Consider the following 23,351-nt stretch of genomic DNA (forward strand, 5'->3'; position numbering starts at 1 on the left):
ACCCACTCCGTACCGTGCTGGAGAAACCCTCTGCATTTGTTCCCCGTTTCTCTTGAGATGCTGAGAAATCTGATGTAAGCCAAAACCAACCATCTCAACACCTGAGATCAACCCGGAAAACCACCTCAACCCAGGCCAGGGAGCGTGGCCTTGGCGTCATCTCCAAAGCATCTCACTGTCTCCATGGGGAGGAGGCAGCTGTGGGCAGGACCAGCCCATGGTGGTGGCAGGACCTGGGGAGGAGAGAATCCCAGTCCCGTGCTCATCAGAACAGCTTTCCACAGCCGAGGGAACCATGCTGATCCACACAAGCTGGGGATCTGGCTCTGGGTTTTAATTTCAGTTCCCCAGCTGGCTTTCCTTGTCCCAAAAGATAAAAGCCAGCAGGCGGCAAATGCCATCAATAAATTGTCACCCAGATTAAAGCGCTCTTCTATTCCACTTGCGTTATTTATCCCTTTTCACCAAACATGCATGCACACAAACAACAACAAAAAGGCCAGTCCTTGAAAAAATAAATAAATCTTGCCTAGCAGCAGCTCGCAATTAAAAATGCATTATGGAATTTCTTGAAGATGAGTCAGACTGGAGCTTGTACAGGTAGTGATGAAGGCAGGTTATAAATGGCCTCTGTCAAGCAGAAGAAAGGTTATAAAACGGCTATACCTCGTGCTTAAAAAAGAAAATCAATTTTTCCCTGTGAGCAAAATGCTGTACATATTAATAAAAGTTCAGGAGATCCTGGACCCCTGTCACATGCAGGGTCCCGATGGGCAGGCAAGCCCTGCTCACTCTTGGCTACTCAAGAAGCAACTTGCCCACAGAGGACATGAGGAAGATGCTCCAGGGAGTCCCGGTACATCCGAGTTTCTCTCCACTTTTTAGAAACCCATTTTCCAGCATCAAAGCTGCTTCTGCCCCACCTGACATCCCTCAGACACCTCGCTGGCTCTGGTGCCCTCATCTCCACAGCTCGGGTTGACCTTGCAAAGCTCAGCACCTTCCTTGCACGCACTGGGTAAGGTGAGAAGGGGAGGCAGGGGGAGACTGCAGGGCACACGGCTTTTCTAGCCAAAGGATATCAGCAGCAAAGGGCTCTGGAATAAGATGCTGCCTGTCTCTGTAAGGCGGGCAGGGCACGGGCAGGGTGCAGGCAGGACCTGGACACAAAGCAGCAAAAGACACAGGAGAAGGAAGCTTTCTAGCTGCATATACAGAATAAATATGAAGGAGAAGAGGACACTTAGAACAATCTGTGCTTTTCACTGCCGAGCTGCCTGGGAAACAGGATCAGGATAAGCGTGTTTGTGAATCCACAAATACAACACTTGTCTCCTGCGGTCTCCTCCGTGTCTGCCGGCTCCGCTGTAAGAATAAGAGCTGTGCAAATTGGCAGAAAAGCATCTCTCTGGAGGGCAGGGAGGGCTGACTGCAAACAGCATCCTCCGCTCCACGGCACCGCATCCGCACACCGAGGGGACGGGGAGGTCTGGGACTCTGCCCAAGTCCCCTCTGGAGCTCCCAGGGACCTTTCAGGGTGCTGAAGGCAACTGGATGGGATCTTCAGCCAGCAGAAGCTACAGAATCTCAGCCAGGGGATCAGTCACGGCTTTTCTGAGCTGTCACTCGGGACTCTTGTCCTGGCACTGATCTGTGTGCTGAGCTCAGCATCTTCCCCAGCCCCGGCTCTTTCCCCAGGACTGGGTTAGCGGGTCACCAAAGCCTTGCCTCCCTTAGCCCCACTCTGCTCTGGGCCACCCTTGGGATAGTCCTCCAGTTTGGCTTTGATCAACAGAAAACATGTTTCTTTTCCATTTGTCATTAGGCATCCTAACATGGGTTAATTACGACAGGCAAATAGCTCAGCACAAAACCTGCACAAGCAAAGCACTCCCTCCCTCCACACCCCCCAGCTCTCCAGCTGCCTGTAGTGCTGCAGCAAGGAGCTCCCCAGGGACAGAAAGCTCCGGCAGCCAACACACAAACACGGGAGATGTCCCCACTTCGGGGGGATGAAGACGCCAGGGACAGCGAGCGCTGCAATTAGTGCCAGCCAGCAAAACAAACAGGCAGAAGCAATGCCAGCCTCACCGAGCCGGGCGGTTTGCAGGCATGAAGAGCTAAATGGAGCAAATACTGAGCACAATAAAACTTTACTACAGATTTTGTTGCCCCTGGAGCAGAGGATTTGCAATTGGGATGTCCCATCCACAGATCAGAGTAAGGGGAAAACTAAAGCCCATTTGGGTGCAACAAAGTCCTTATAGTTCTTCTCACAGTTCAGAAATGCCCCAGGTAAAAGCCGGCTCACGCTAATCCCGACTCCCTGGGCTGGGCTGAAGGGTTGGTCTGGGCTTCTGGGTGGGCTCGCAAACCCATCGCTTGCTCTGCACTTGCTGAGATTTTATAAAGGTCCAGATCTGTTATTGCTGACATTGATTTGTCTGGCTCGGGCAGCAGAGAACCAATAATTACGGTGAGTTTTAATCAATCCCCCATCAATTTAGCTGCAGTTCAATTTGCAATCTGCCTTGGCAGTGACACAGGATGGGGGCTGTGTCAGAAAATGATTAGAAAATCAATAAGCAACTCAGCCAATAACTCTGTCTGGGCAATCACGGGTGACACGTCCCTCCCCAATGGGAGGAAAGCTGGTGAGACGAGGTGTCCCTGCAGCCCCCGGCCAACCCCCTCTGCACACCCCTCGTCCAGATATGGGATGGATCCATTTATCCAGGGAGGCACAGGGATCTTACAAACTGTTAGTCAGCTCTTCAAAAGACAAAGCTGTTTGTGGTTTGCCACAGTAGACCTACACTGCTTGGGAACTCACTTCGAACTCCCTGACCATCCTTCATCCACGGATCTGACAAGCAAAAATATCTCAGAGCTTGGGAAGAGCGTTTAGTACTTAATCCATGCTATGGAGAGGAAGAGGAAGGTAGGGGGAGATTCTTAAGCTCTTGGTCTGCTCTGAAAAGCCACGGAGAAGCCGTTACCATACAAACGTAATTCCACTGCCTTGCAAATCCACTCCATCTACGCAGGAGTGAATCAGTTTCTCTGTGATGACGGTCAGCCCCGAAAATTGCTCTTGGGATTGGAAAAGAAAACTTACTCCCTTATCTTCTTCTGCATTAGCACTGATAATACAGATCCTGCGGGCTAAAGGTGACCCAGAGCTACAGCACCCCGGCCGTGCTGCCGCCAATGGGTTTGCGAAGGGGGAACAGCCGGCAGCTCTGTGAGGTTCGGCTGTTGGCACAGATGGACACCGGCTCATTCCCTCCTTGTCACACCGGGCGGAACACCCAGGGCTTTAATTTTATCATTGCAGTCAGCAAACAGACTCCAAGTACGCACAGGGAATGGATATGCTGAATAAGAAAGTGCTATTTTTACCTGATTTTTGGAGAGATGGGTTGTTTGGGTTTTTTTGCCTTTTAAATGACATCTCCAAGGTGACACAGAGTGGCAGAGCTGGTAGGAGATGGTGCCACGTGCCAGCTGCCACCCCTGGGAGGTCACCAGAGCCCGCCTTGCGATGCACAGGGCTGTGGTTTGGGATTAAACGGGATGCTCACGTCCACCACTGTCACCCCAGCACAGTGTGTGACAGCAGGTGGCTCCTGCCACCCGGACATGGCACAGCTCCTGCACCCATCACCACCACCCTCAGCACAGCCAGAACAAATGCAACGGGAAGAGGATCATCTCCATGGGGAAAGAAAGCATCCCCCAAACCTGCACAAGACAGTGTCTTTGGAAAATAAGTATCTGCACAAGTCCCTGTTCACATTAGTGAGCAAAGAGTTCTTTTCTTTCCTTTCCCCTTTACAAAGCTCATTAGCAGGGAGACGGGTGAGGGGGTCACTGGAAACAAAACCTGAGTCTCGTTACAGACACGGATCACCCAGACGAAAGGACATCAGCTCTGCATCCAAGCTGCCCGCTCGGGCTTCTCCACTCAGCTCCGCTCTTCTGTTATTAGGTTTAAAAAAAGAATATTTAATAAAGTGTTTCTGTAGAGAGTAAACTGCCCTTTTTATTATTCTGGTCTGTTTTCTCAACAATAGCAGCCTTTTTGTCAGAGATAAAAGCCCAGACTTCTCCCGTGCTGAGGTGTCAGAGGTGATGCTCTGGGCTCCTCAAAACCACACAGGGAAGCTGCCAGGAACCCCCAGCTCCTGGTACCGCTTGGGTACCACACCCCCATGGCTGGATGAGACCCTGTCCCCATACCTGGTGCATCCCCAACAGAAAGGGCTGGGGGCTCAGCCCCACGGAGGCACCGAGCGCAGCACCCAAAGGCCCTAATGACCACGTGGCGTTCAGAGGCATCCTCACTCCTCACCAAGGAACCTCTTCAGCTTGAGACAAAAACATTAATCTGAGGCACTGCTGAGGTACAAGCAAGTGCCAGCATTTTAATGAGCTCTGAACTATGCACTGGCATGGATTTGATTTGCTCGTTGGAGCTCAGAAATGATACAAATGCAGTAAACTCCTCTGTGTCCTTATACACACATATATTTGGATAACTTTGGCTTATTCTGCCTTCGCTTTCTAAGTCCAGAAGGGCCCCAGCGAGCAACGCTCCTCATCAGCTGCAGGACCAGAGTCTGGCTGCACACAGCCCTGTCTCTACAGGTGAGATTTATCCCCCCTGTCCTATTATTCTGGTAAAATGGGCCAAAAAGCCACTTGCTAAAGCACCTACTGGCTCCAGGCAGTCTCCTTCCACCCCTATCTCATTTCCTCAGGGCAGTGATGTCCACACCACCACCCCAGAAGACCCCCCCAAAACACCCCACTGCGGGGGAGCATCCTTCCCACAGGAATAACACCACTGTTTGCTGAAATAACAGTCATTATCTTCCCATTTCACTCCCCCCCATCCCTTTCCCCTGTTTCCTTTTCCCTTTCAAGATCATCAATCATTATTTTAGCCTCAGAAAATCAAACCCATCTGTCTTCCAGGCTCCTGAGCACATGATGCAATAGCTCCTGCTCCTCGGCTCGGTCCCCCCATGACAGTGGGGCTGGGGGCTCCATGGAGGAATCTGAAGCTCTGGGCAATGAGGCAGCATCTCCTCACCTCTGGCCACCGCACAGCTCTCACGTGGACCCTCTGAGGCAAGTCAAATCACTATGTGTATGTTTTTTGCACCTCAATTCAAATTGGAATGGACTTGTTTCAAGCAGCTGCTGGGATGCTATGTACACAGATGTAACTGTTTAGAGCTCCTGGAGCAAGGAAATCAAGCTAGTAGAAACCCTCCAGCTGCTTTCCTTCCAGAAGCCACCAACAGCCCATTTTGGGGTGCGCCAGCATCTCCTGCCTATGAGCCACAGCGGAGGCTGGAACGCCCATAAACCTTTGGGAGACCAGAAATTCAACTCCTGCCCCACCTGACACCCAGGGTACAGCCCAGCCACATCGCTCTACACCAAATCCTACAACCCACACCAAACCCAAAGACCCAACCCAGCTGTGACCAGTACAAACAAAGCATCCCAGTCTGTCAGGGAGAAGAGGGGCAAGGGCTGGTGCCCACCAAGCCCTACATGGAACACCACTGAAAACACCAACACTGGAGAAAATGGGGCTTTTAACACCCAAACTACTTCTGGCAGAGACCTCCAGCTCACCTCGGTACCTCCTGAGCTGTTCCACTTGCTTTTAAACTTGCCCACCAATCACTGACATGGTGCAAACCCATTTTTGCAGCACTGAAAGCAAAGGCGGATGGGGGGCTCCCACCTGCCCCCCGCTCCCTGCCACAGCCAGCTACCGACCCCAGCGGCTTCTGCCACCCTTTGCTCATCTCTCTTCCTTAAATCCCATTTTTATCACACGTCGTTACCTGGCTTAATGAGATAAATCCGAAACCGCAGGCTCCCCGGAGGGGGTTTGCTGCTGAGCTCGGGGGCTTCTGCTTCCAACCATGACCTGCAGAAGGAGTCATCTTCTGCTTCAAGGAGCCAGCTAAACTTTAAAGGGATTAGAAGAGAACAGTTTCCTCTCCATCGCCCTCCCTTGCGTGTGCATGTAACATAATTAGCTAGGTGCCTCATAAGGCAGGGACGGATGAGTTTTTATTTTTCAATGAACAATTGTCTGTCAGAAAAAAAATGCAGATTTGATGAAGCTTAAGTGCTTTGTGGGATTCCATCAATTACATCTCAAAATTCATCGGGAAATTAGGAGAGCATTTAGTTTTGACAAGGTTGAAATGTTTTGGTTTCCACTGCCTCATTTGGTTTTTATTTCAGGCTGTACACTGGGATAGCGCAATATACAACATAAAGCTCCAGATGATAATGCTGGCACTAAACATTTCCCTCTCCTTCACAGACATGTTCTGAACCAAAATGCAAATATGTGAGGGATTTCTGCACAGCATTTTGGTTTGGGCTGAAAGTCCCAAACACCCAATTTCCACTCCCCCCCCGGCAAGAACATCAGTTCTCAGCTTCATCTGCTTCATTTGGAAGCACCTACCCACCACCCACCCATGGGTGACATGTGCTGGAAGGAGGAGACTAGAGTGGCAGCCACTGCCTTGCTCCCTCATTTCTAATTCCATTTCTCCTCAAAACGGTTACCCTCTTAAATTAAGCCATTCCTGAGCCCCGCTTTGCAGCAGCTATGGAACAGCCCATCATTTTGATGTGGGAGAGAGCAAAACAGAAGGATTAGCTCCAGACAGGCTACACTGAGGCTTATACGCCTGTGTGGACCATGCTAAATTTCCCTTCCTTCTGTCTGTAAATAGTCTGGGACTGACATCACACTGGTGTCACCATGGGCCACAACTTCATTGAGAGACTCTGGTGGCTGCTCTACCTTCTGCACACTGAGCCAAACAAACTTCTCTTTGTCATGGGCTGACCCCATGATCGCGCAGAGGAACAGTTCACTATACTGCCAAACTGTATTTTTTTCCTGCTTAAATTAGTCATACTATGCCATAGGAACTCCAGTCTGTGAGCAGGGAGATGGTGACGACCAGCAGGATTTCACATCTGTGCAGAACACCTGGGCTCACTGGGCTCTCCTGCCTCTTGCCAACACCTCTCCAGAGCTGGGACAGACCCTGGAGCTCAGCTGTGCTGTGAGCCCTTCCACACCCACCTGCAACACCTCTGGCCTCCATGGCACAAGCCACTGTCTTCTGACTTAACAAGACTAACTCACCAACATCTGCAGATGTTGCAGAACCATCAGACTGCACCACTTGCACCAGATAAGTTGTTCACTCAGCAGGGAACAAGGGGCCTAATTCTGCTCCTACCTCGCTGTGGGACACCGAGCTGCCTTCCCCACCACCGCCTGGGCAGCTCTTGCCCTCTCGCATCTCCAGGAGGTCCTCAAGGTGGTGAGACCCCATCACCTTCACCTCTGCACCACATTCCCCTACCTGCTGCTGCCTCCTGCCTCCTCTTGCGGAGATGCCGAGGATGCCCAACATGCACCGGAGAGGGACCATCCACCTCCTCACCCAGCTCACGTACTAAGGACAAAGCTCATTTTCCTCGTGGGAAAAAATCCTCACCCCTCTTATTCCCTGGCACTGCAATCCTGCCTCTCTGGGGAGGCAGACACAAGTGACTCCCTTCTCCTTGAGCAGATGAGCACTGGCACCCATGACTAAAGCCAAGCCAAGAGACAGGTGGAGAAACCTGAATTTAAGCCACCTTACAGGTATTTTTTCAATCCCTTAAGGGAGAATTCATAGGTTTTCATCTCAGATTACAAATTGCCAACAAATGAGGGTCAACCACTTTCCCTTCTTCAGCATCCTCCCTCCTGGCTGAGCAGCTACAATCATGCTGGGAGAAGGGATCAGCAATATGTATTTTTCTCCTAGCAATAATCTGACGAATTCCTCCAGCTTCCCCTGTTTTGCTGTGATCCCTGCAAGACGGTACAAAACGCACACTGCGCTCAACGTGCAGAGAAGCTCGCTGGGGTTTTGTTTTCTAGGGAAATGTCCGTGTTTTCCCCAGACCTGACAGCAATTCTAAGATGCGACAGGGAAAAGTTGCATAGAAGCAGGTTTTCTAGAGCTTGAGGATTGTTTTGTTGTGTTACAAGGTAGGGCACAAAGGCAAAGCTCCAGTTAGCGATGTCAGGGTCTCAGCAAGGTCGCACCTCATACTTCTCAAAATTACCCGAACAAAAAAAGCCTCCGACAAGAAAAGAACCACAGAAAACCTTTATGTGCTAATGCCATCTACTGGGTACACATAAAAACAACAGAAAAGCCATGAGAAGAGGGGAAAAAAGGGCGCCATGGGATGTGTGGGATGGAAGCTGGGGACCCCACTGCAGAGCCCTTAGGGTCTTCCAAGTGACATCTCGCACACAGGGTTTTAACTGAGCAAAGCGATGTCCCTGTTTCTCCTTCGTGAGCCCAAGGGGACTGTCCTCAGAGAGATTCCACCACAAACTGCCCTCGACGTTTTACCCAAGTCCTTTTAAGACCAAACAATTAGGTAATGGCAGAGCCCACCCACGCCACTAAAAAGCCCGAAGATAAATGCATCCCCGGTCCCTGCAGAATTCCTGGAAGCCGTATTAAGGACACGAAGGAACTGGTAACAGATGATGATTATATATCTAAAAGGAATAAGAAATCTCTGAGATTTGTGCTGTTCCCTGGTTGAGCTGCTAGGCTCTGGCTCTGCTGTGTATTAATTGCTTACAAGGCTGCATGTATATTTTATGCTCAGTACCTGCCTGGAACATTTGTTGGATTTAGCCTTGATTGATGAACCACTGATTATATACTTCTGTGGCCTTCGCAAATTAATAAACTGTTGACTGGTAAAGATTAACAACATGTCATGATTTGCGAAACAGCGTCCAGAGTCAAGCTGAAGGAAGCCTAGTGCTAAAATTAGCACGTGAATGCTCCCTGAACTCTATAAAAAGGGGATAGCTTAATTAAATTACATCCCGATATTGCCCATAGCACTTACCAAATTGGCAAATTGAGTTCGCAGCAGTTCAGCTTTAAAACTAACTGACATCCCTGTAAATTTGCAGCAAACGACCCCATCCCTGCTCGCAAGGGAAGCCCAGCTCGCACCAGGCAGACTCGGGGAGCAGGGTGGGATGAGGAGGGGACGTATCGTATTGCCCAGCACAGGGACCAGCACAGAAGATGCCACGAGGTCGCACGCTGGGGCTGTGGCGAAGCTCCGAAACTCAGCTCCCATCACCTGCAACCCACTCAGTGTCACGAGCACAATTCGGGGCGGGGACAGACTTTTCCCCAGACAACAGCCATGGACCACAGTAAGAAAGACAGGGCAGTGTCCAACAGACCTCTGCTCATACCCCAGTCATTGCAGGGGACCTGCAAGTATAAAACACCACATGGGGTTGGGACACCTTGGGGGGATGAAGCTCTGTGTCCCTGGTGCCAGCCTGATGGGAAGCAGGGAGAGACATGGATGGGACAGGGGATGCAGCTGCTGTCCCCAAACTGCCCCATGGAGCTCAGCTCTGCTGTCCTCATGCTGCAGCTGGGATGAGGAGCTGGGGGGGCTTCATCCCACGATTCGGGGCTGCAGAGAGGTCAGAGCAGCCCCACACTCCTGCAGTGGGGAGAAAAGGAGGAGAAGAGGAGAAGGAGGAGGTCTCAAGATCCCCATGTGTCACCTCTAGGGTAGGGGATGCTCCCCAGGGCAGTTGCTCCCTCCCTTCCCCCTGCTAGCCCTTGTACACAGTTTGTTCTCTTTACATAAAGCCCCGAGTGACAGAGTTTTCAATTTCTGCCTCTCCACATGTCAGCGTGGTGAGCGCTAGGCCTGTAATTAATTGATAATTTCTATCTTAATATATCCTGACTTTTTAAAAAAGGCACGTCTTCCCAGCGGCACGGGACAACTGGAGTCTCGATTGCTTCTGACAGTGTCTGGGAGGCACGTTTGTGTTCAGAGCAAAATAATACCCAAAAAAACGAGGAAAAACCCCTAAAAGATGAGAACTCCCTGGAAAAGGGAACAAAGGAAAATGACAGTGGGAAAGGAAAGGAGGAAACGGAGAGGAGCGGCAAGGGGGGATGGCACCAAGTGCTGCTGGTGACACATCAGGCTGTCGCACTAAATGGCCTTAACAAGCAACCGGAGGAAAGGATAATGAAAACGCCACCCCCGGGACGGCACCGCTCCAGCCTGACCTTTCCTGCTGCCGTGTATAAACATCTTCAATAAATAAAGAGACACTTAACTCCCTCCTCTGCGGAGATGGGAGGGGTGGGGTGACGGGGGCTCTGCCTGCGGCAAGAGGGAAGGGGCAGAGGGGTTTGGGGGGTTTCAGGTGTGTGTCTGCAGGGCAAGAGGAGCAGGTGAGGAGCTCTGGACCACCTCAGGGATCACCAACTACTGCCCAGCTCCTAAAACAGACAGATAAGAAGTGATGCTCTGGGTTCCCTCAGTTTCCCAAGGCTGTGCCCCCGCATCTCTACATGGTACCAGACTCGCACAAGCTCCGCACGCGGGGAAGTGGTGACTTTGCTGTCAAGGGGAGATGTGTCAGAGCCGGGAGAGGTGCTGAGCTCCGCTGCAGCCCACGGGAATAAACAGCAAAACCCCTCTGTGCATCGATAGCTGGTAGTGATTCAGAGCCTCTGCCCAAACTAACGGCTGCGGTCAGAGGTCTCCTGGAGGGGAGATGGCAAAACCCGGGATTCGAGTTTTCTGGCAAGACGTGAGCGCATTCAGAAACAAATAAAAACTCTGAGGGGTGCAGAGCAGGAGAGGATGGGGAGACATTTCATCTTTATCCCACACTGAGAGGCACAAGACAGGAGAAAAAGCACAGCTGCTTTAGCTCAGGCTTTCTTGACGAGCAGGAAAACAACCATCAGCCTCAAGCCTTTTTCTTTTGCTCATTTGAGCCCCGGGGCTCCTTCCCCACGGTCCATACGGCATTTGTGATCTGCCATGAGGGCCCCAGGGTTGGGAGGAACCCACCGCCAGCACACAGGTCCCTGTGGCCACATCCCCAGAGAGCCAGCAGGCAATGTCCCCTCCGGCTTGTCCCCAAAACGCACGCCAGCCCCGGGAGACCTACCACGCAGCCCGTCGAGTCCACCTTGCGATCCGAAACGCACTTGAAGTTGCGGGTGCAGCCGCCGTTGTTGCGGGAGCAATCTCGGACCGGCCCGAAGGAGGAGAGCAAGTCATTGATGGTTTCAAAGTAGGTGGACAGCATCGCTTCTTCCCTTGGAGAGAAAAGGCACCGTTAGGGCTGGCAGGGAGCTGGTGGCACATGGTATGGGCAGGATGATCCATGAAGAAAGATGCTCAGGCAAAATCACGGCGTTTTGATTAGCAAAAGTGAGGCAAAGGAGGCCTCCCTAGAAAATTAAGGCTTTGTGATCAAGCTATCTGCTGCATAACATCTGATCCTTGATCATAATGAACCAGTTATGGGGTTTCAAAGATACTATATACCATTTTCCTGCAAACTGGCAACTAAAAGACACTTTATTAGCAGCCTGCAGTTGTGTGTCAATCCAACCCTCTACTGGACAACAGCGAATCCATGACAGTGAAACTCCTGAACATTTCACAGCTGGGACAAACACCTTGTCCATGGCCTGGGGTCACTGCCACAGCTGGAAAGCCATGTGGGACTTGGCTTTGCTTGCTGGGATGAAGATGCAGAGGCTCATCCCTGTGCTTGGTGACAGGGGACCAGGAGCAGGGGACACACCGCTCCAGCTCGCAGAGCTGCAGGCACGGCCGTGCTGTGACATCCCTCTCTTAAGCAAGCAAGAAGCGTAAATGTCCCCGAATCCAATGGCAACAGAAAGCCTGGGGAAGTTCCCAGCGCTGCCTCTCCGAGCTGCACACACAGCGGATTTGGGCTGTGACAAAGTATTCAGGCACTTCGTTTTCTCTGGGTTCCTGCAAAGGGAACGCAGATGCTCGTCAAGAGCTTTAAGCATCTCCAAGGTATTACTCATCTTCAAAGCACATTTTGTAATATTAACTGATACCTGCAACCCGTCTTGGTCAACAGATCTGGTCACCCTCTCACCGACAGGAGAGAGACAAAGTGATTTACCCAAGGTCACAGAACAAGTCACTGATGGACACGGACTTGACCTCCACAGGCTGTTTATTAGATCTTTATCCACAGGGGGCTGCAAATAAACACTGACCCCTCTGACCTTAAAATATCCCCCGAGGCAACGCCAGGAGTCACAGGGCGGTTTATTCTCCTTTAGCATTTCCCCCACACTTCCATCAGCACCTAAAAAGCCACGTAACAACTCAAATTCCAGGCTAGTCTCCCTTTTTTGGAGGGTTTTTAATTTGAAAGCTGTGTGCTTGGCAATGAAAGGGCAGCGGAGGAATATTCGCCAGCCCTTGAGGACCACAGCATCGCATTATCTGTCAGCGAGGCCCCCGCGCACACACGGTGTCACACTCGCAGCCCTGCCAGCACCAAACGCTCGGAAAAATCATGAGTCAGGCATTAAAAAAACCTGTATCATGAAACCGGCGTAAAAATTATGAGATTTTAAAAATAAATCAGTCACTGGGTTGTTCCCCATACCCATAAATTTGCCTTCTGCTTTCTGAGCCTTTAGGGCGTAATCGAGATTTTCCCTGCAGACTTGTGAGCCAGAAACTACCCAGAGACCAAACCCAAAGAAATAAAGCCCTATGAAGTAGTGAAGTCGTGATTTTGCAAATTCCAGATTTCCAGGCGATTCCAGAAGCTGGGAATTTCAACAAGGAAAACACCCTAAAACCAGCAAGAACTGGTAAATTGGCAGATTCCATGGGTTAGGATGGATGAGTCCCCAGCCCCGGGGCAGCTCCGTGCCCATCACGGTGCCCTCAGCCATATCACCGCCCTGTGTCGCAAATTCACATCTGTGCTGCCCCTTTCCCCTCCAATTAATGCTTCCCAATTAACTTTTCCCTCTTGGCAATCACACTTCTGATATTCCCCCTTCTCTTGGCCCCTCTCCTAGATTTTCCAGCATATTTGGAGCTCAATCTCCCTCTGTCCTTTCTTGGTCATGTTTCAAACATCTTTAGAGCCCCTTTTCTATTAGCACTCTGTTCCCATCAGAATTTGCAGCTCCTCTGCAGTGAGGGAGTGAGAAAGGCAGAATATATCAGATCAGAGCACGTATTTCTGCTGGAGAGATGGGGGGAGAGAAAGGGCATGTTATTTACTAACCAAAACTACTGTTTATTAAAGTAGGGAGAATTATTAAAAAAAAATAAAAGAAACAAATGATGACAACTCCTCCACCGCCCACCAGAAAGCTCAGCCCCATCTGCTCCTCCCGAGGGGTTTCTCATCGTAGGTGGACTGCAAGGAGAACCGTGTCCCCATCCTCCCTTTTGGCTTTTCTGTTTGGCCACCAACCAACCAGCCTCTCCCGCAGCTCCCATGTCCCTGGGGGGAGAAGGTGAGGAGCTACAGCTGCCCTGGGTGGTGGACAGGAGACCCTGGGGCTGGAGCCTCGGCTGGGCAGCTCTGGAGAGATGCTGGGAGAAGCTGGCTCATCCCACAGCCGCGCTCCCAGGCTGGGGCTGGCAAGGGCAGCTCGTCATGGTTTTAATTAAAAGCTGGAAGCACAAGCCGACCTTCTGCCCTCAAGAGTGCAGAGGATGGGAGCAGGAACCTCGCTCTCCGAAATCATGGCTGGCGTAATGGATGACCCTCGACAAAGCACGGGCAGGGGCCGCCGAGCCAGAATGAGCCATTAAGCATATTAAAATATTAACCTCGCTCGAAGGTGGGGAAGCAGAGCCAGAGCGAAGCGTTCAAATGTCACCTGTGAGAGGAGCGGGGTGACACTGCTGCCTGCAGACGGACAGAGGCTGCTCGGCCAGATCACTTCTGTGCCAGTTGTTGGGAGATTAGAGCAGCATCACTTCAACGCGGCGCCCTGACGGGGGGATGAGAGGGCTGACGGGATGCTCGGAGCGAGCTGGGAGCAAACTTGGCTTTCGTCTGCCTCCGGAGAGGCCAGCAGAGCTGAGCTCAGCGCAGGCAGAGCTGAGCCTTTGGCACTGCTAGCCCCAGCGGCTCCATTTAATTTTAGGGGTAAAGAGCAATAATTAATTACTTGCCTCCCGCAGCGACAATGGGATGGAACAGATGATTTTCCACCCACACGGCTCCGGCGGTGACCCCTGCCCGACCCTCTCTGCCCGCTGTACAGGACCGCAGCCCCAAATCCCAGAGCCAGCCCTGGAGAGTCAGCAGTGCCAACAAGGCAGGGGACACCGGAGGAGCGATGACAGCATCTGGTCACCACTGCACGGTGCCCGCAGGGGACAGCCATCCCCCCCACCGCCTGAGCATGCCAGGTTAGACCAGCCCTGACAGATGAATCACGTTCCCTGCGGTAATGACCTGTCTGCAAAAGAACAGCTCTTTTCTCCTCTTCTCCATCTATCTGTGTTGAAATTCTCTGAGTGACCCGGGGTCCATGCTGACACGGCAGGATGGAGAAGACGGGCTCTGCGGTGACACCCGTGAGCTGGGAGAAGCTGCTGGTGGCCCTGGATGGACCCAGGTGCCAAAACCACAGGGATCAAGCAGGGCAATTCCTCACCACCTTGAAACAGATGCTAAGTCTCCTCAAAAAGGGCATTTTGGAGCAAGTGACCTGACTTCTAGTGTCCAATTCTCTCCATAAGCACAGGCATGTCTATGAACACACCCACAGGCTCTTTCTTTAACTCTCCAGCCTTCACAAAGACACATGCAGACGATACGCTTATGAATGAAATGCACTCCCCTCTCCGCCAGCACCCGCTGATGACACGCAGCTTCAGCAAAATCCCAGGTTTTAACATCTTCTATCGCCACAAACAGTCAGTGCAATGCACAACAGCAGGGCTCTCCACCAGCCTGGGTGCAGACCTGCACCCATCCTCACCCAGCCACCTCCCATCACCCACATTCGCCTCGATTCCCTCAAAAATACTTCTCTCCATCCTCCCACTTTGTTCTAGGCCCTCATTAATGAAACAGATTCAGTGACAAATATCACTGGGGGTTATTTATTCATGAAATACCACACCAGGCAATTCTCAAAGCCTCCAAAGCACTCAGCTCAGCATAAGCTCCTGAGCTTTGCAGTGGCTCTTCTCTCCAGCTCATCCTGGAAGGGGATTAGAGGGTGTTATCCAACTCAGCTGCCCCTTCTTATTGCCTGCTAATGGTTAAAGACTTCAGTGTCTTACAAAGTTAACCATCGCTGAGCAAAACAAAGAAAAATATGCGAGCTGGGGACTAAGCCAGTGCGGCTTCACCATCTGCTCCCCAAAGTGTGTTTGGAGAGGGATCAGGGGGAGATTTGAGGTTCATGAGTTTCTAGAGTCAGGGCACACCAGCAGCAGGAGGCGTGATGCTGTGTCACCTGCAGCTTCACCCCAAGGGAGGGACCAGTACAGAGCAGGGACCCAAAACGCCCCAACACGGCCCAGCCAGGGTGTTCCGTGTCCAGCACCTCACGCTGCTTCCCACTCCCGTCAGCAAAACCCTGGTCAACAGGGATCTGAACAGCTGATGCACTTGTGAAACAGTGCAGAGCAACACCCACATTTTGGATTTTTGGCCTGAGAACTGCTTGCCTGGGCAATTTTGACCAGCTCTGGCCACAAAACTTCTATTTTGCTGCACAGCTTGAGGAAGGGCTGGTCTCCTCATTACTGAGAGCCCAGCGGAGAGGTGTCCCCTGGGCAGAATTTGCTCACTTTTCCCATTATGCCCAACCAGGGGTTAAACCTGGACATCCCCTGCCTTTCACCCTTCTTCTCTGTCCCATCAGGTCATCTCACCCAGAGCTGGTTCTACCCAGAGGGACACTCACCCTCTGCCCCATGGATGTTCACGTAGGAGCTGTGGCTGCCCCTTCCAGTCCCTGTTACAGCCCCAAAAGCTCAAGCTGAGCATCCATCCCCCCAAAGCAGTTTCCAGGAGGAGCTGGATGCTCAGCTTGGGGAAAATTCCTCTGAGGAGCCCCCAGACACAATCCCAGACTTGTTACAGTTGGTTATTTCCTCCCCAGTAAATGCTCCGAGCACCACCTGTGTTCTCACCTATTCCACTCCCGTCTTCCTCCGCTCCTTTTCTCTTCTCCCTCACATCTTTTCCTCCACTAAACCCCCGCCTTCCTCCGCTAATCCCGCCAGCACTGAAATCATTAGCGAGGTTGCCGAACTCTTCCTCGAGTTGCCGAGTATACGCCTCGAAGATATTAATGGGATCGGTGGAAGCGGGACCCGCACGAGCTTTTTTTGCTGTGCAAACGGTTCTGCCTCTGCTCTGCCTGGAAACTTCTTCACCAGCCAGAAATTGCAAATGCTGGGTGGAAGACGGTGAGTCGGGAGGGGAAGGTGCTCTCAGCTGCAAGCTTGAATACCAAATTGGACAGGGAATTACAGATCACAGCAGAAGCAAAGTTAACTCAGTCCTTCGTCCCCGGCTTCCTGCACGGCAGCGCTTGGCCGTGCTAAGGCTGGGAATTGCTCGGCGTGTTCGCGCAATGCCCAGCAAAATTCATCACAGAAACGGGCACAAAGGCTCGATCGACACGTGCATCCCAGCTGAGCGTGTGGGCAAAGTGCATTAGCACATTTTTACACAGGCATTACATATAGCAAATAAAATACAAATGACATCTGCAAAGCCCAGTGGTGAGTGAATTGTCGGGATTTGACCAGCACACAGGGATGTGACCCCAGCTGCAGGTCCCTGGGGACCCCAAGGTGCCATCAACCGTGACCCTAGACCCGCTCCCAGCATGTGACATTCCCTGGGAGAGCCAACTCTGGGAACCCACACTCAGCACCCCCAGCATCTCACAAACCTTCATTTATTCTCACAGTTTCTCTACACCAGGTATATTTTAATGCTGAAGACAGGGAGCCAAGGCAACAAGAGATCAGGAATAAAGGTGCTCACCACTGCTGGATGTCCAACAGGGGACGCTTTCAAAATTATTTTTAGTACTTTTAGCACTTCCCACGCTCAGCACAATACCAACCTGGCTTGATTGCACCACAGGCTCAGCTTTTCTGCACACAGGACCATGCGGCTATACACCCAAATTACGATGAATGTATGGTCATTTCAGAAAAGTGGTCTCCAATTTAAAGACCGAGGGGTATATTTTTTCCAGGATTTCAACTGTTTTCTCTTTTATTCTGCCTGCAACAATAGACTGTTTTCTCTACAGCCCCCTCCTGCACCCGCTACAGCATTTACTGCATCTGTAGTGAATGCAGCACTGAGCCCTGAGCAGTTTCCCAAGCAAGTCCCTCCATGCACTGACCAAGCTGGGATGCTGTGGAAAAGTTAATTTCCAGCCCCAACACTGGAGGACCCAACAAGCTGATGGCAGCTTCTAACCAAGAGACTTCACAATCTGAAACTTTGGTACACTTAAGTCTATGTCTTCAAACAGGTTTCTTAGTGTGGTGCCTGAAGATGTGTGTGTATGGCATGTGTTTCTTATTTTATGCAGAAAAAATGAGTTTCTGCCCCAGTGCACCCACAAACACTTTTCAGCCAACTTAATAGTGCTGGAAGGTTTCAAGAAAAACCATCATGCAGGTCCTAAACCGGGAGAAATCATCCTTAAAGTCATGACGGCAAGAGCATTTCAATGGAGCTACGCTGACACACCACTGCTGACGAGCTGCTTACTATAAATTTTCCAGGTAGTCTCACTTCTTGTGGTAATATTACAATAAACACTTGCAAAAACTCTCTCCCAAAAACCCTGAGGTTGAAAGTGTGAAAAATTCCCCATCACGCTTCAATAATTTGCTAGAGATTGAATAAAACCATCGCTCTGCCAGAGTGTTTTGGAGCTCACACCTCAGCAATCAGAAGGGGCAGAGATTTAATTACAGCAAAGCAAAACCGACCACACTGGAATAAAAGCGAGCTGGGAAAGTCCATCGCATGCACACATGTCCTGGGGGATGTGGGGGCTCGCTGGGTCCCCCCACCCCACTGCATCCCCCCTCATGTCCCCACCATCCCATTCTGCACTTAAGACAAGCAGAGCATCGTCTCCCTGTTGCTATTATCACAACCGCTCCTAATGTCCCAGCTGATGTTTTCAGCTTCAAAGGAATCCGTTTCCCTCTGCCAACCATATCACCAGCCAGAGCCAGACATACCTAATTCAGTTTTATTAACTCTAGTTAAGTTATTTACCTATGAAGCATGCAAAGTTATGAGATGAGCCTGACCTGTCCCCTTCCCTACACTGCTCCTCCAAACTTCAGCTGCAAAGAAAAGCTTTATAACGTGAATTCTTATAAGTTCAAAAAACGGCAGCAAACAAGAAGCACGGGAAAAGCACAGTTTCAACATCTTAATAATTTAAACAATTAAAAAAGTAACTTTTAAACCACCAGGAATAGAAAGCTCCAGGCTCACTGAGGAGACACCTTGGGCTCTCACACCCCTGTGATTACCAAAAAAGCCTTTCGACGACGGGTTCTAGGAAGCCCCAAATATTAATAATTTAAACACTTATTAGCAGTGGAATCTGCTTGTTCAACATGGAATCAGTAGTAGTAGTATGTATTAATTGATAGTAATTGTGCACTAATTAACTCACAAAGTATTATGTTTATCTAGCAAAACGGATCACACTATTGGCGCCGGGGTTATCAGTAAAGGCAGCAAAGCATAATTAAAAAATACATAAATGAAAATTATCAAATGATTTCTCTGTGCTAATTAGTATTTTTACTAGCTCCGTTTGCCCAGCAATTCCATCCACCCCATCCTCTCAAAACACTCATTTCAAAACAGTGAACTTGTAAATGCATTTCTGGCTTAAATTTAGAAGTGAAAAACAGCCACTGGAGGGGTGTTTGACATGCCCAGAGGTAATACGGTGATAACAACCAGCCCATCTCGCTGGTGCTGCTGGAGAGACCTTCTGCAGGGTGCTGGGATAGAGCACCCAAAGTACTTCTAAGGCCACAGCCAGGCTGTCTCTGCTTGGATGGTGGGATCTCCACCAGCAAAGGGATCCTGCAGAACATCAGCTGTGCAACATAGACCCAGAGCAAGTGTCTGAGGAAAGCTCACGGGAGCAGATGGGCACTGCAGAGCTGATGGGACATCGAAGCCCGTCAGGCATCCACTGCCACGCAACATAGGGACACACAGGTCTGAGCACGCAGGAAAAGTATATTAAAGGAAATTAGAAAGGCTACAATGTCACATATACAAAACTCAAAAAAAAAGTGAGAACTAAAGTTGCCAAGGCAACCTTAATTCAGTGTCTGGAAATTATGCACTTTGATTGAAGGTGTTGATTGCAAGACCACACACAGGAGGGTTATCTGCAGGACCTGTCTCCCCCCAGATACCAAAGGTGATGGTGCTGAGCTGTAACCAGGTGTCCGGGTGCCTGAAACAATCTGGACCTCAGCATTCAGGCATCCCAAACCCCACCTCTGGGTACCTATAACATCTGCAGGCTTCTCTGCACCCTAAAAACAACTTCACCTGCAGCTTCTCAGTATCTTGTTTTCCCTTTGCTGGAGGACGTGTAGCTCCTACTCTATTGTACTCAGACACTGCTGTGTATGTACAATTACTCAGCTCCTCATGGGTTCCTGATTCTTTGCTCAACACCAGAAATCAGCAATATTTTACAACCAATAAATGGATTAAGTTCCCAGTCTCCCTGTTACCATCCCTGTTTTACAGATGGGGAGCTAAGGCCCAGAAACGGTAATGTAAAAAACATCCACTACATTACATGCACCAAATTTGAGACATTTAGACTTGATTTTCCAGAGTGCTTAGCATTAAATGGCACTTCCCCTGCTCAAAGCACAGCTCTCATTGACTTTGGTTGAAGTTTTTACAGCTCCATATTAATGCAGATCGTTCCCAGAGCAGGTACATCAGCTGTGCTCAGCGAGGCAAAGGTGAAAAACTAGGATATGATCATGCCATTAAAGACAGTTTCATAATGCATATGCACAGAGGGGCTGCCTGAAGGCTGCACAGCAAACTAACCCTGGCACTTCCCGGCTTTAGAGTTTTGCAAACTTGGTAATATTTGCTAAAGAGAAGCCTCATGGGGGTTTTATTCAGGGCAGGGAGGAAGGGGAAGGTGTTCAGCCTGGAAAATACGACATTTTTTAACAGCAGTTGCAGGACGCAGCATCATTCAGCCTTTGGAGGGCAGAGCAATCCTTGGGGCAAAACCACCTGGGCAGGCGCCTTCATGCCCATTTACCATCCTCATCCTCTCTTATAACCCATTCCTCTCCTCCATTTCCACAGTTTCCCTTCCCCGCGAGACCCAAGCTCGCCCTCGGCCGATGCTGTGGAGCAGGGATGCTCGGCCAATGCTGTGGAGCAGAGATGCTCGGCCGATGCTGTGGAGCAGGGATGCTCGGCCAATGCTGTGGAGCAGGGATGCTCGGCCGTGCTCGGGCATGGAGGATTGCTGCCGGCTCTCGCTGCTAAAATCAAACAAGACTTCACGCCACGTGCAGCGATTCATGTTTTTCAAAAGCGCTTTTAAGTTGGCCAAATTAAGGCAGTTCTGCACCTGTAAAAGAGAGAGACCCTCCGCAAAACGTCTGCCTCAATCCTTGGCAACAGTTTTGCCTGGGGGAGAAAAAGAAATCGTAGAAAAAACAAGCAATCGAGCAAAAGCCTAGACAGAAGGCTTGGGATCTCTCATCTTAAATTATTAAAGGCTGAAAACATCATCAGATGGGTCAGACCACCCTGGTACCAAGCCGAGACTGCAGCCCTGCCTGGGCTGATTGAAATATAACACAGATTCACATAGACACTATGTGGCATGACGAAAAACGTCATTAATTTCACCGCTGTGATGAGCTCTGGCCATGTCCTCACTACCTCACCCGTATCTGCTCCTGACACACAGACCCAATCAGATGCCAGTGAGGAACTAAGCATCCATCCACCTTGCCCTTGTCTTCACCCTTCAAAATAATCAGCAAACCCAGATGTCAGGTCACCGCTCATTCGTCATCCCAAAGGGACGAGCCTGGGATGAGCTAAAAGATGTTCCCATTTAAAACATACATGTATTCTAGCTCAAAAGAGAGCTTGGCTGTGGTAGTTCCCATCTTTCCACCCTGCTTTCCCTGCCTACAAATTGGGAATTTCCTTGCTGGGGGGACCTGGGCGGGGGGGGCAGAAAGGCAGAGGGGAGCTGAAAGGACCCCAGCGCACATCCCTGGGGTGGCACAGCTCCAATGAGCAGCTTGACCCCAGCCCCAGGGAGGCAGAGGTGACCCACAGTGTCCCACGGGCACTGAGGATGTAGCCGGCACAGAGAGCTGCATCCGCCCATGGTCATCATGAGCATTTTGCAATGGCAAGCTGGAAAATCCCAGGTGGGGGCTCAGACTTCAGCATCTGCTTAGGTATGAATGAGTCACTAGGGTTTTCCTTCTCTTTTACGGCTTTCGAGGGTATTTTGGGCAAGTTTTCTGTTCTAGTGGTCTCTTACGGATCTGACTTTGTAGCAATTCAAGAGGAATTTCAGGAAAAGTTGGACTTGCAGGTAAACTGGTAGAGGCAGGGGGTTATCCTTCAGCCTGTTGTTTGCCTGCGCCCAGGCATCAGCAATCGGCCACATCCCAGACTCGACCGCTCTCATTACCCAGCAACTGGGGTTGTTTCAAGATACGTATAAAGTACTTAAATGCGGTGGTGATAAGCGCTTTAGAAACACCAATAGAATTAGATTAGCTAAACAGGAAATGGCAAGGGCTGCAGGATCAGACATCTATGCCCTGATTTTTCACAGATGCTCCTATCGATCCACTGGGAACGGTGTCAAGCCCTTGGGAAACCAGGTGCCGGGGATCAGGCATCTCTGCATGAGTAGGGATAAGTGTCAGGGCTGGAGATCCCTGTCCTGATGAGATGCTCAGATACTCACCAGAGACAGGACAGGCCATGGAGAAGGGAGTCCCGTAATGCTGCAACAGCTCAGCATCGCCGTGCAGCTCCAGGAGCAACACCAGGCTCTGCAACAAAGCTCCATGCAGCTGAACCCCCCTGAAAGCCACACAGCTGGGTGACCTTCAGCAACCCGCCCACATCGCAGGGACCATAAGGTCCCCAAAAATCTGGGGAACTGAGCACAGTGCTTCCCAGGCACCAGGCAAGCAGCATCCTCCAGCATGGGGATACATACGGCTGCATAGAGAGAGAGGTAAGAGCCCCTGCAAAGCAAAACTAGAGCTTTCTGAAGAACCAAACCCATAAGATGCATTTTAGAAAACACCACACACCTGGGTCCGTTACTAGGGATGCATTTAGCATACGTATACATATATGCATAACTTTGCTGCTATATATAGCACCTTCTATCAGCAATGCTCGCTGGCTTTGAAAAAGCCAGGTGAACGTCCGCAGACAGAGGAACTGAGGCACAACTAGATTATTTACAGCTCATTTCCAAAAGTAGTCTTTGAAGATGGAATCCAATTAATTTTATACCTGGGGAGAGATTTGCATAAGTATTTTCTGTCCATGTGGGCAGGTTCTTTACAAGGATTCAGTTCTTATCTAGGTACCCAATGCAGACTGTGTTTTCCAAGGTGCCCACCATCCCTTAGCAGCTCCTCGGAGCACAGCCGGGTTTGTCACAGGGCAGCATCCTCTTTGGTAACCCGGATAGTCACTGAGCCCTTCAAGGATACCATCTCCATGGGTCTGGTCTCCAGACGTGAGGAGCACCCCTGATCTGCCGCTGCCTTTGGTAGGAACCCATCTCACTGGAGATGTGGGCATCGGAGAACAAGTTATTTCCTACCACAGAGAAAGAGAGGGGTTTCTGCTGGATCAGAGAGATGCCTCTGCTGGCACGGGGCAATGGAAGTGCATTGATGACTGATGGAATGCCAGGACCACCCTGTGTGGTGGCCACAACCCATTAGATCACCTTGGTTGTAGCCTAAAACTGCTCCCATGCTGCCTGGAGGGTTTGTTTTGTATCTCCCCTGCAAAGATGCCCCTTGCTCCATACCCTGCTTGCCACCACATCAGCAGGTGCTGTCTGGACAGACCTCCAAGCAGCCACACGTGGTCCCCAGCATGCAAACTCTTTGGGGCAGAAGCTCTATTTAGATCTGTGGGGCTATCTCTCTTCAATGCCCATCAGTGACCCTTTCCTGCTTTGCAGTCTCATGAATACTCCAGTGGAGACACGAGCAAGCCCGTGTTACCTCCCCATTGCAAACCACAGCCCCTGGAGCCCAAGGCGCAGTGACAAAAAACTCTGATCCACGTGACGGCTGCAAAGCATCACTTTCGA

The 23,351-nt window shown here is 50.6% G+C and overlaps 1 protein-coding gene across 1 annotated transcript in view; it reads right to left on the reverse strand.

Moving 5' to 3' along the window:
* ASTN2 (astrotactin 2) overlaps positions 1–23,351 on the reverse strand; it is a gene marked incomplete at its 5' end in the record, with an annotated part of 313,041 nt that overhangs the window by 134,947 nt on the left and 154,743 nt on the right. Inside the window, one exon of the mRNA XM_080356001.1 lies at positions 11,090–11,240. Coding sequence (XP_080212127.1) covers positions 11,090–11,240 — 151 coding nt within the window. The remainder of the gene's footprint in view (positions 1–11,089; positions 11,241–23,351) is intronic.

The sequence above is a fragment of the Nesoenas mayeri genome, assembly GCF_963082525.1.
Source record: "Nesoenas mayeri genome assembly, chromosome: 18".
NCBI classification, from domain to species: Eukaryota; Metazoa; Chordata; class Aves; order Columbiformes; family Columbidae; genus Nesoenas; species Nesoenas mayeri.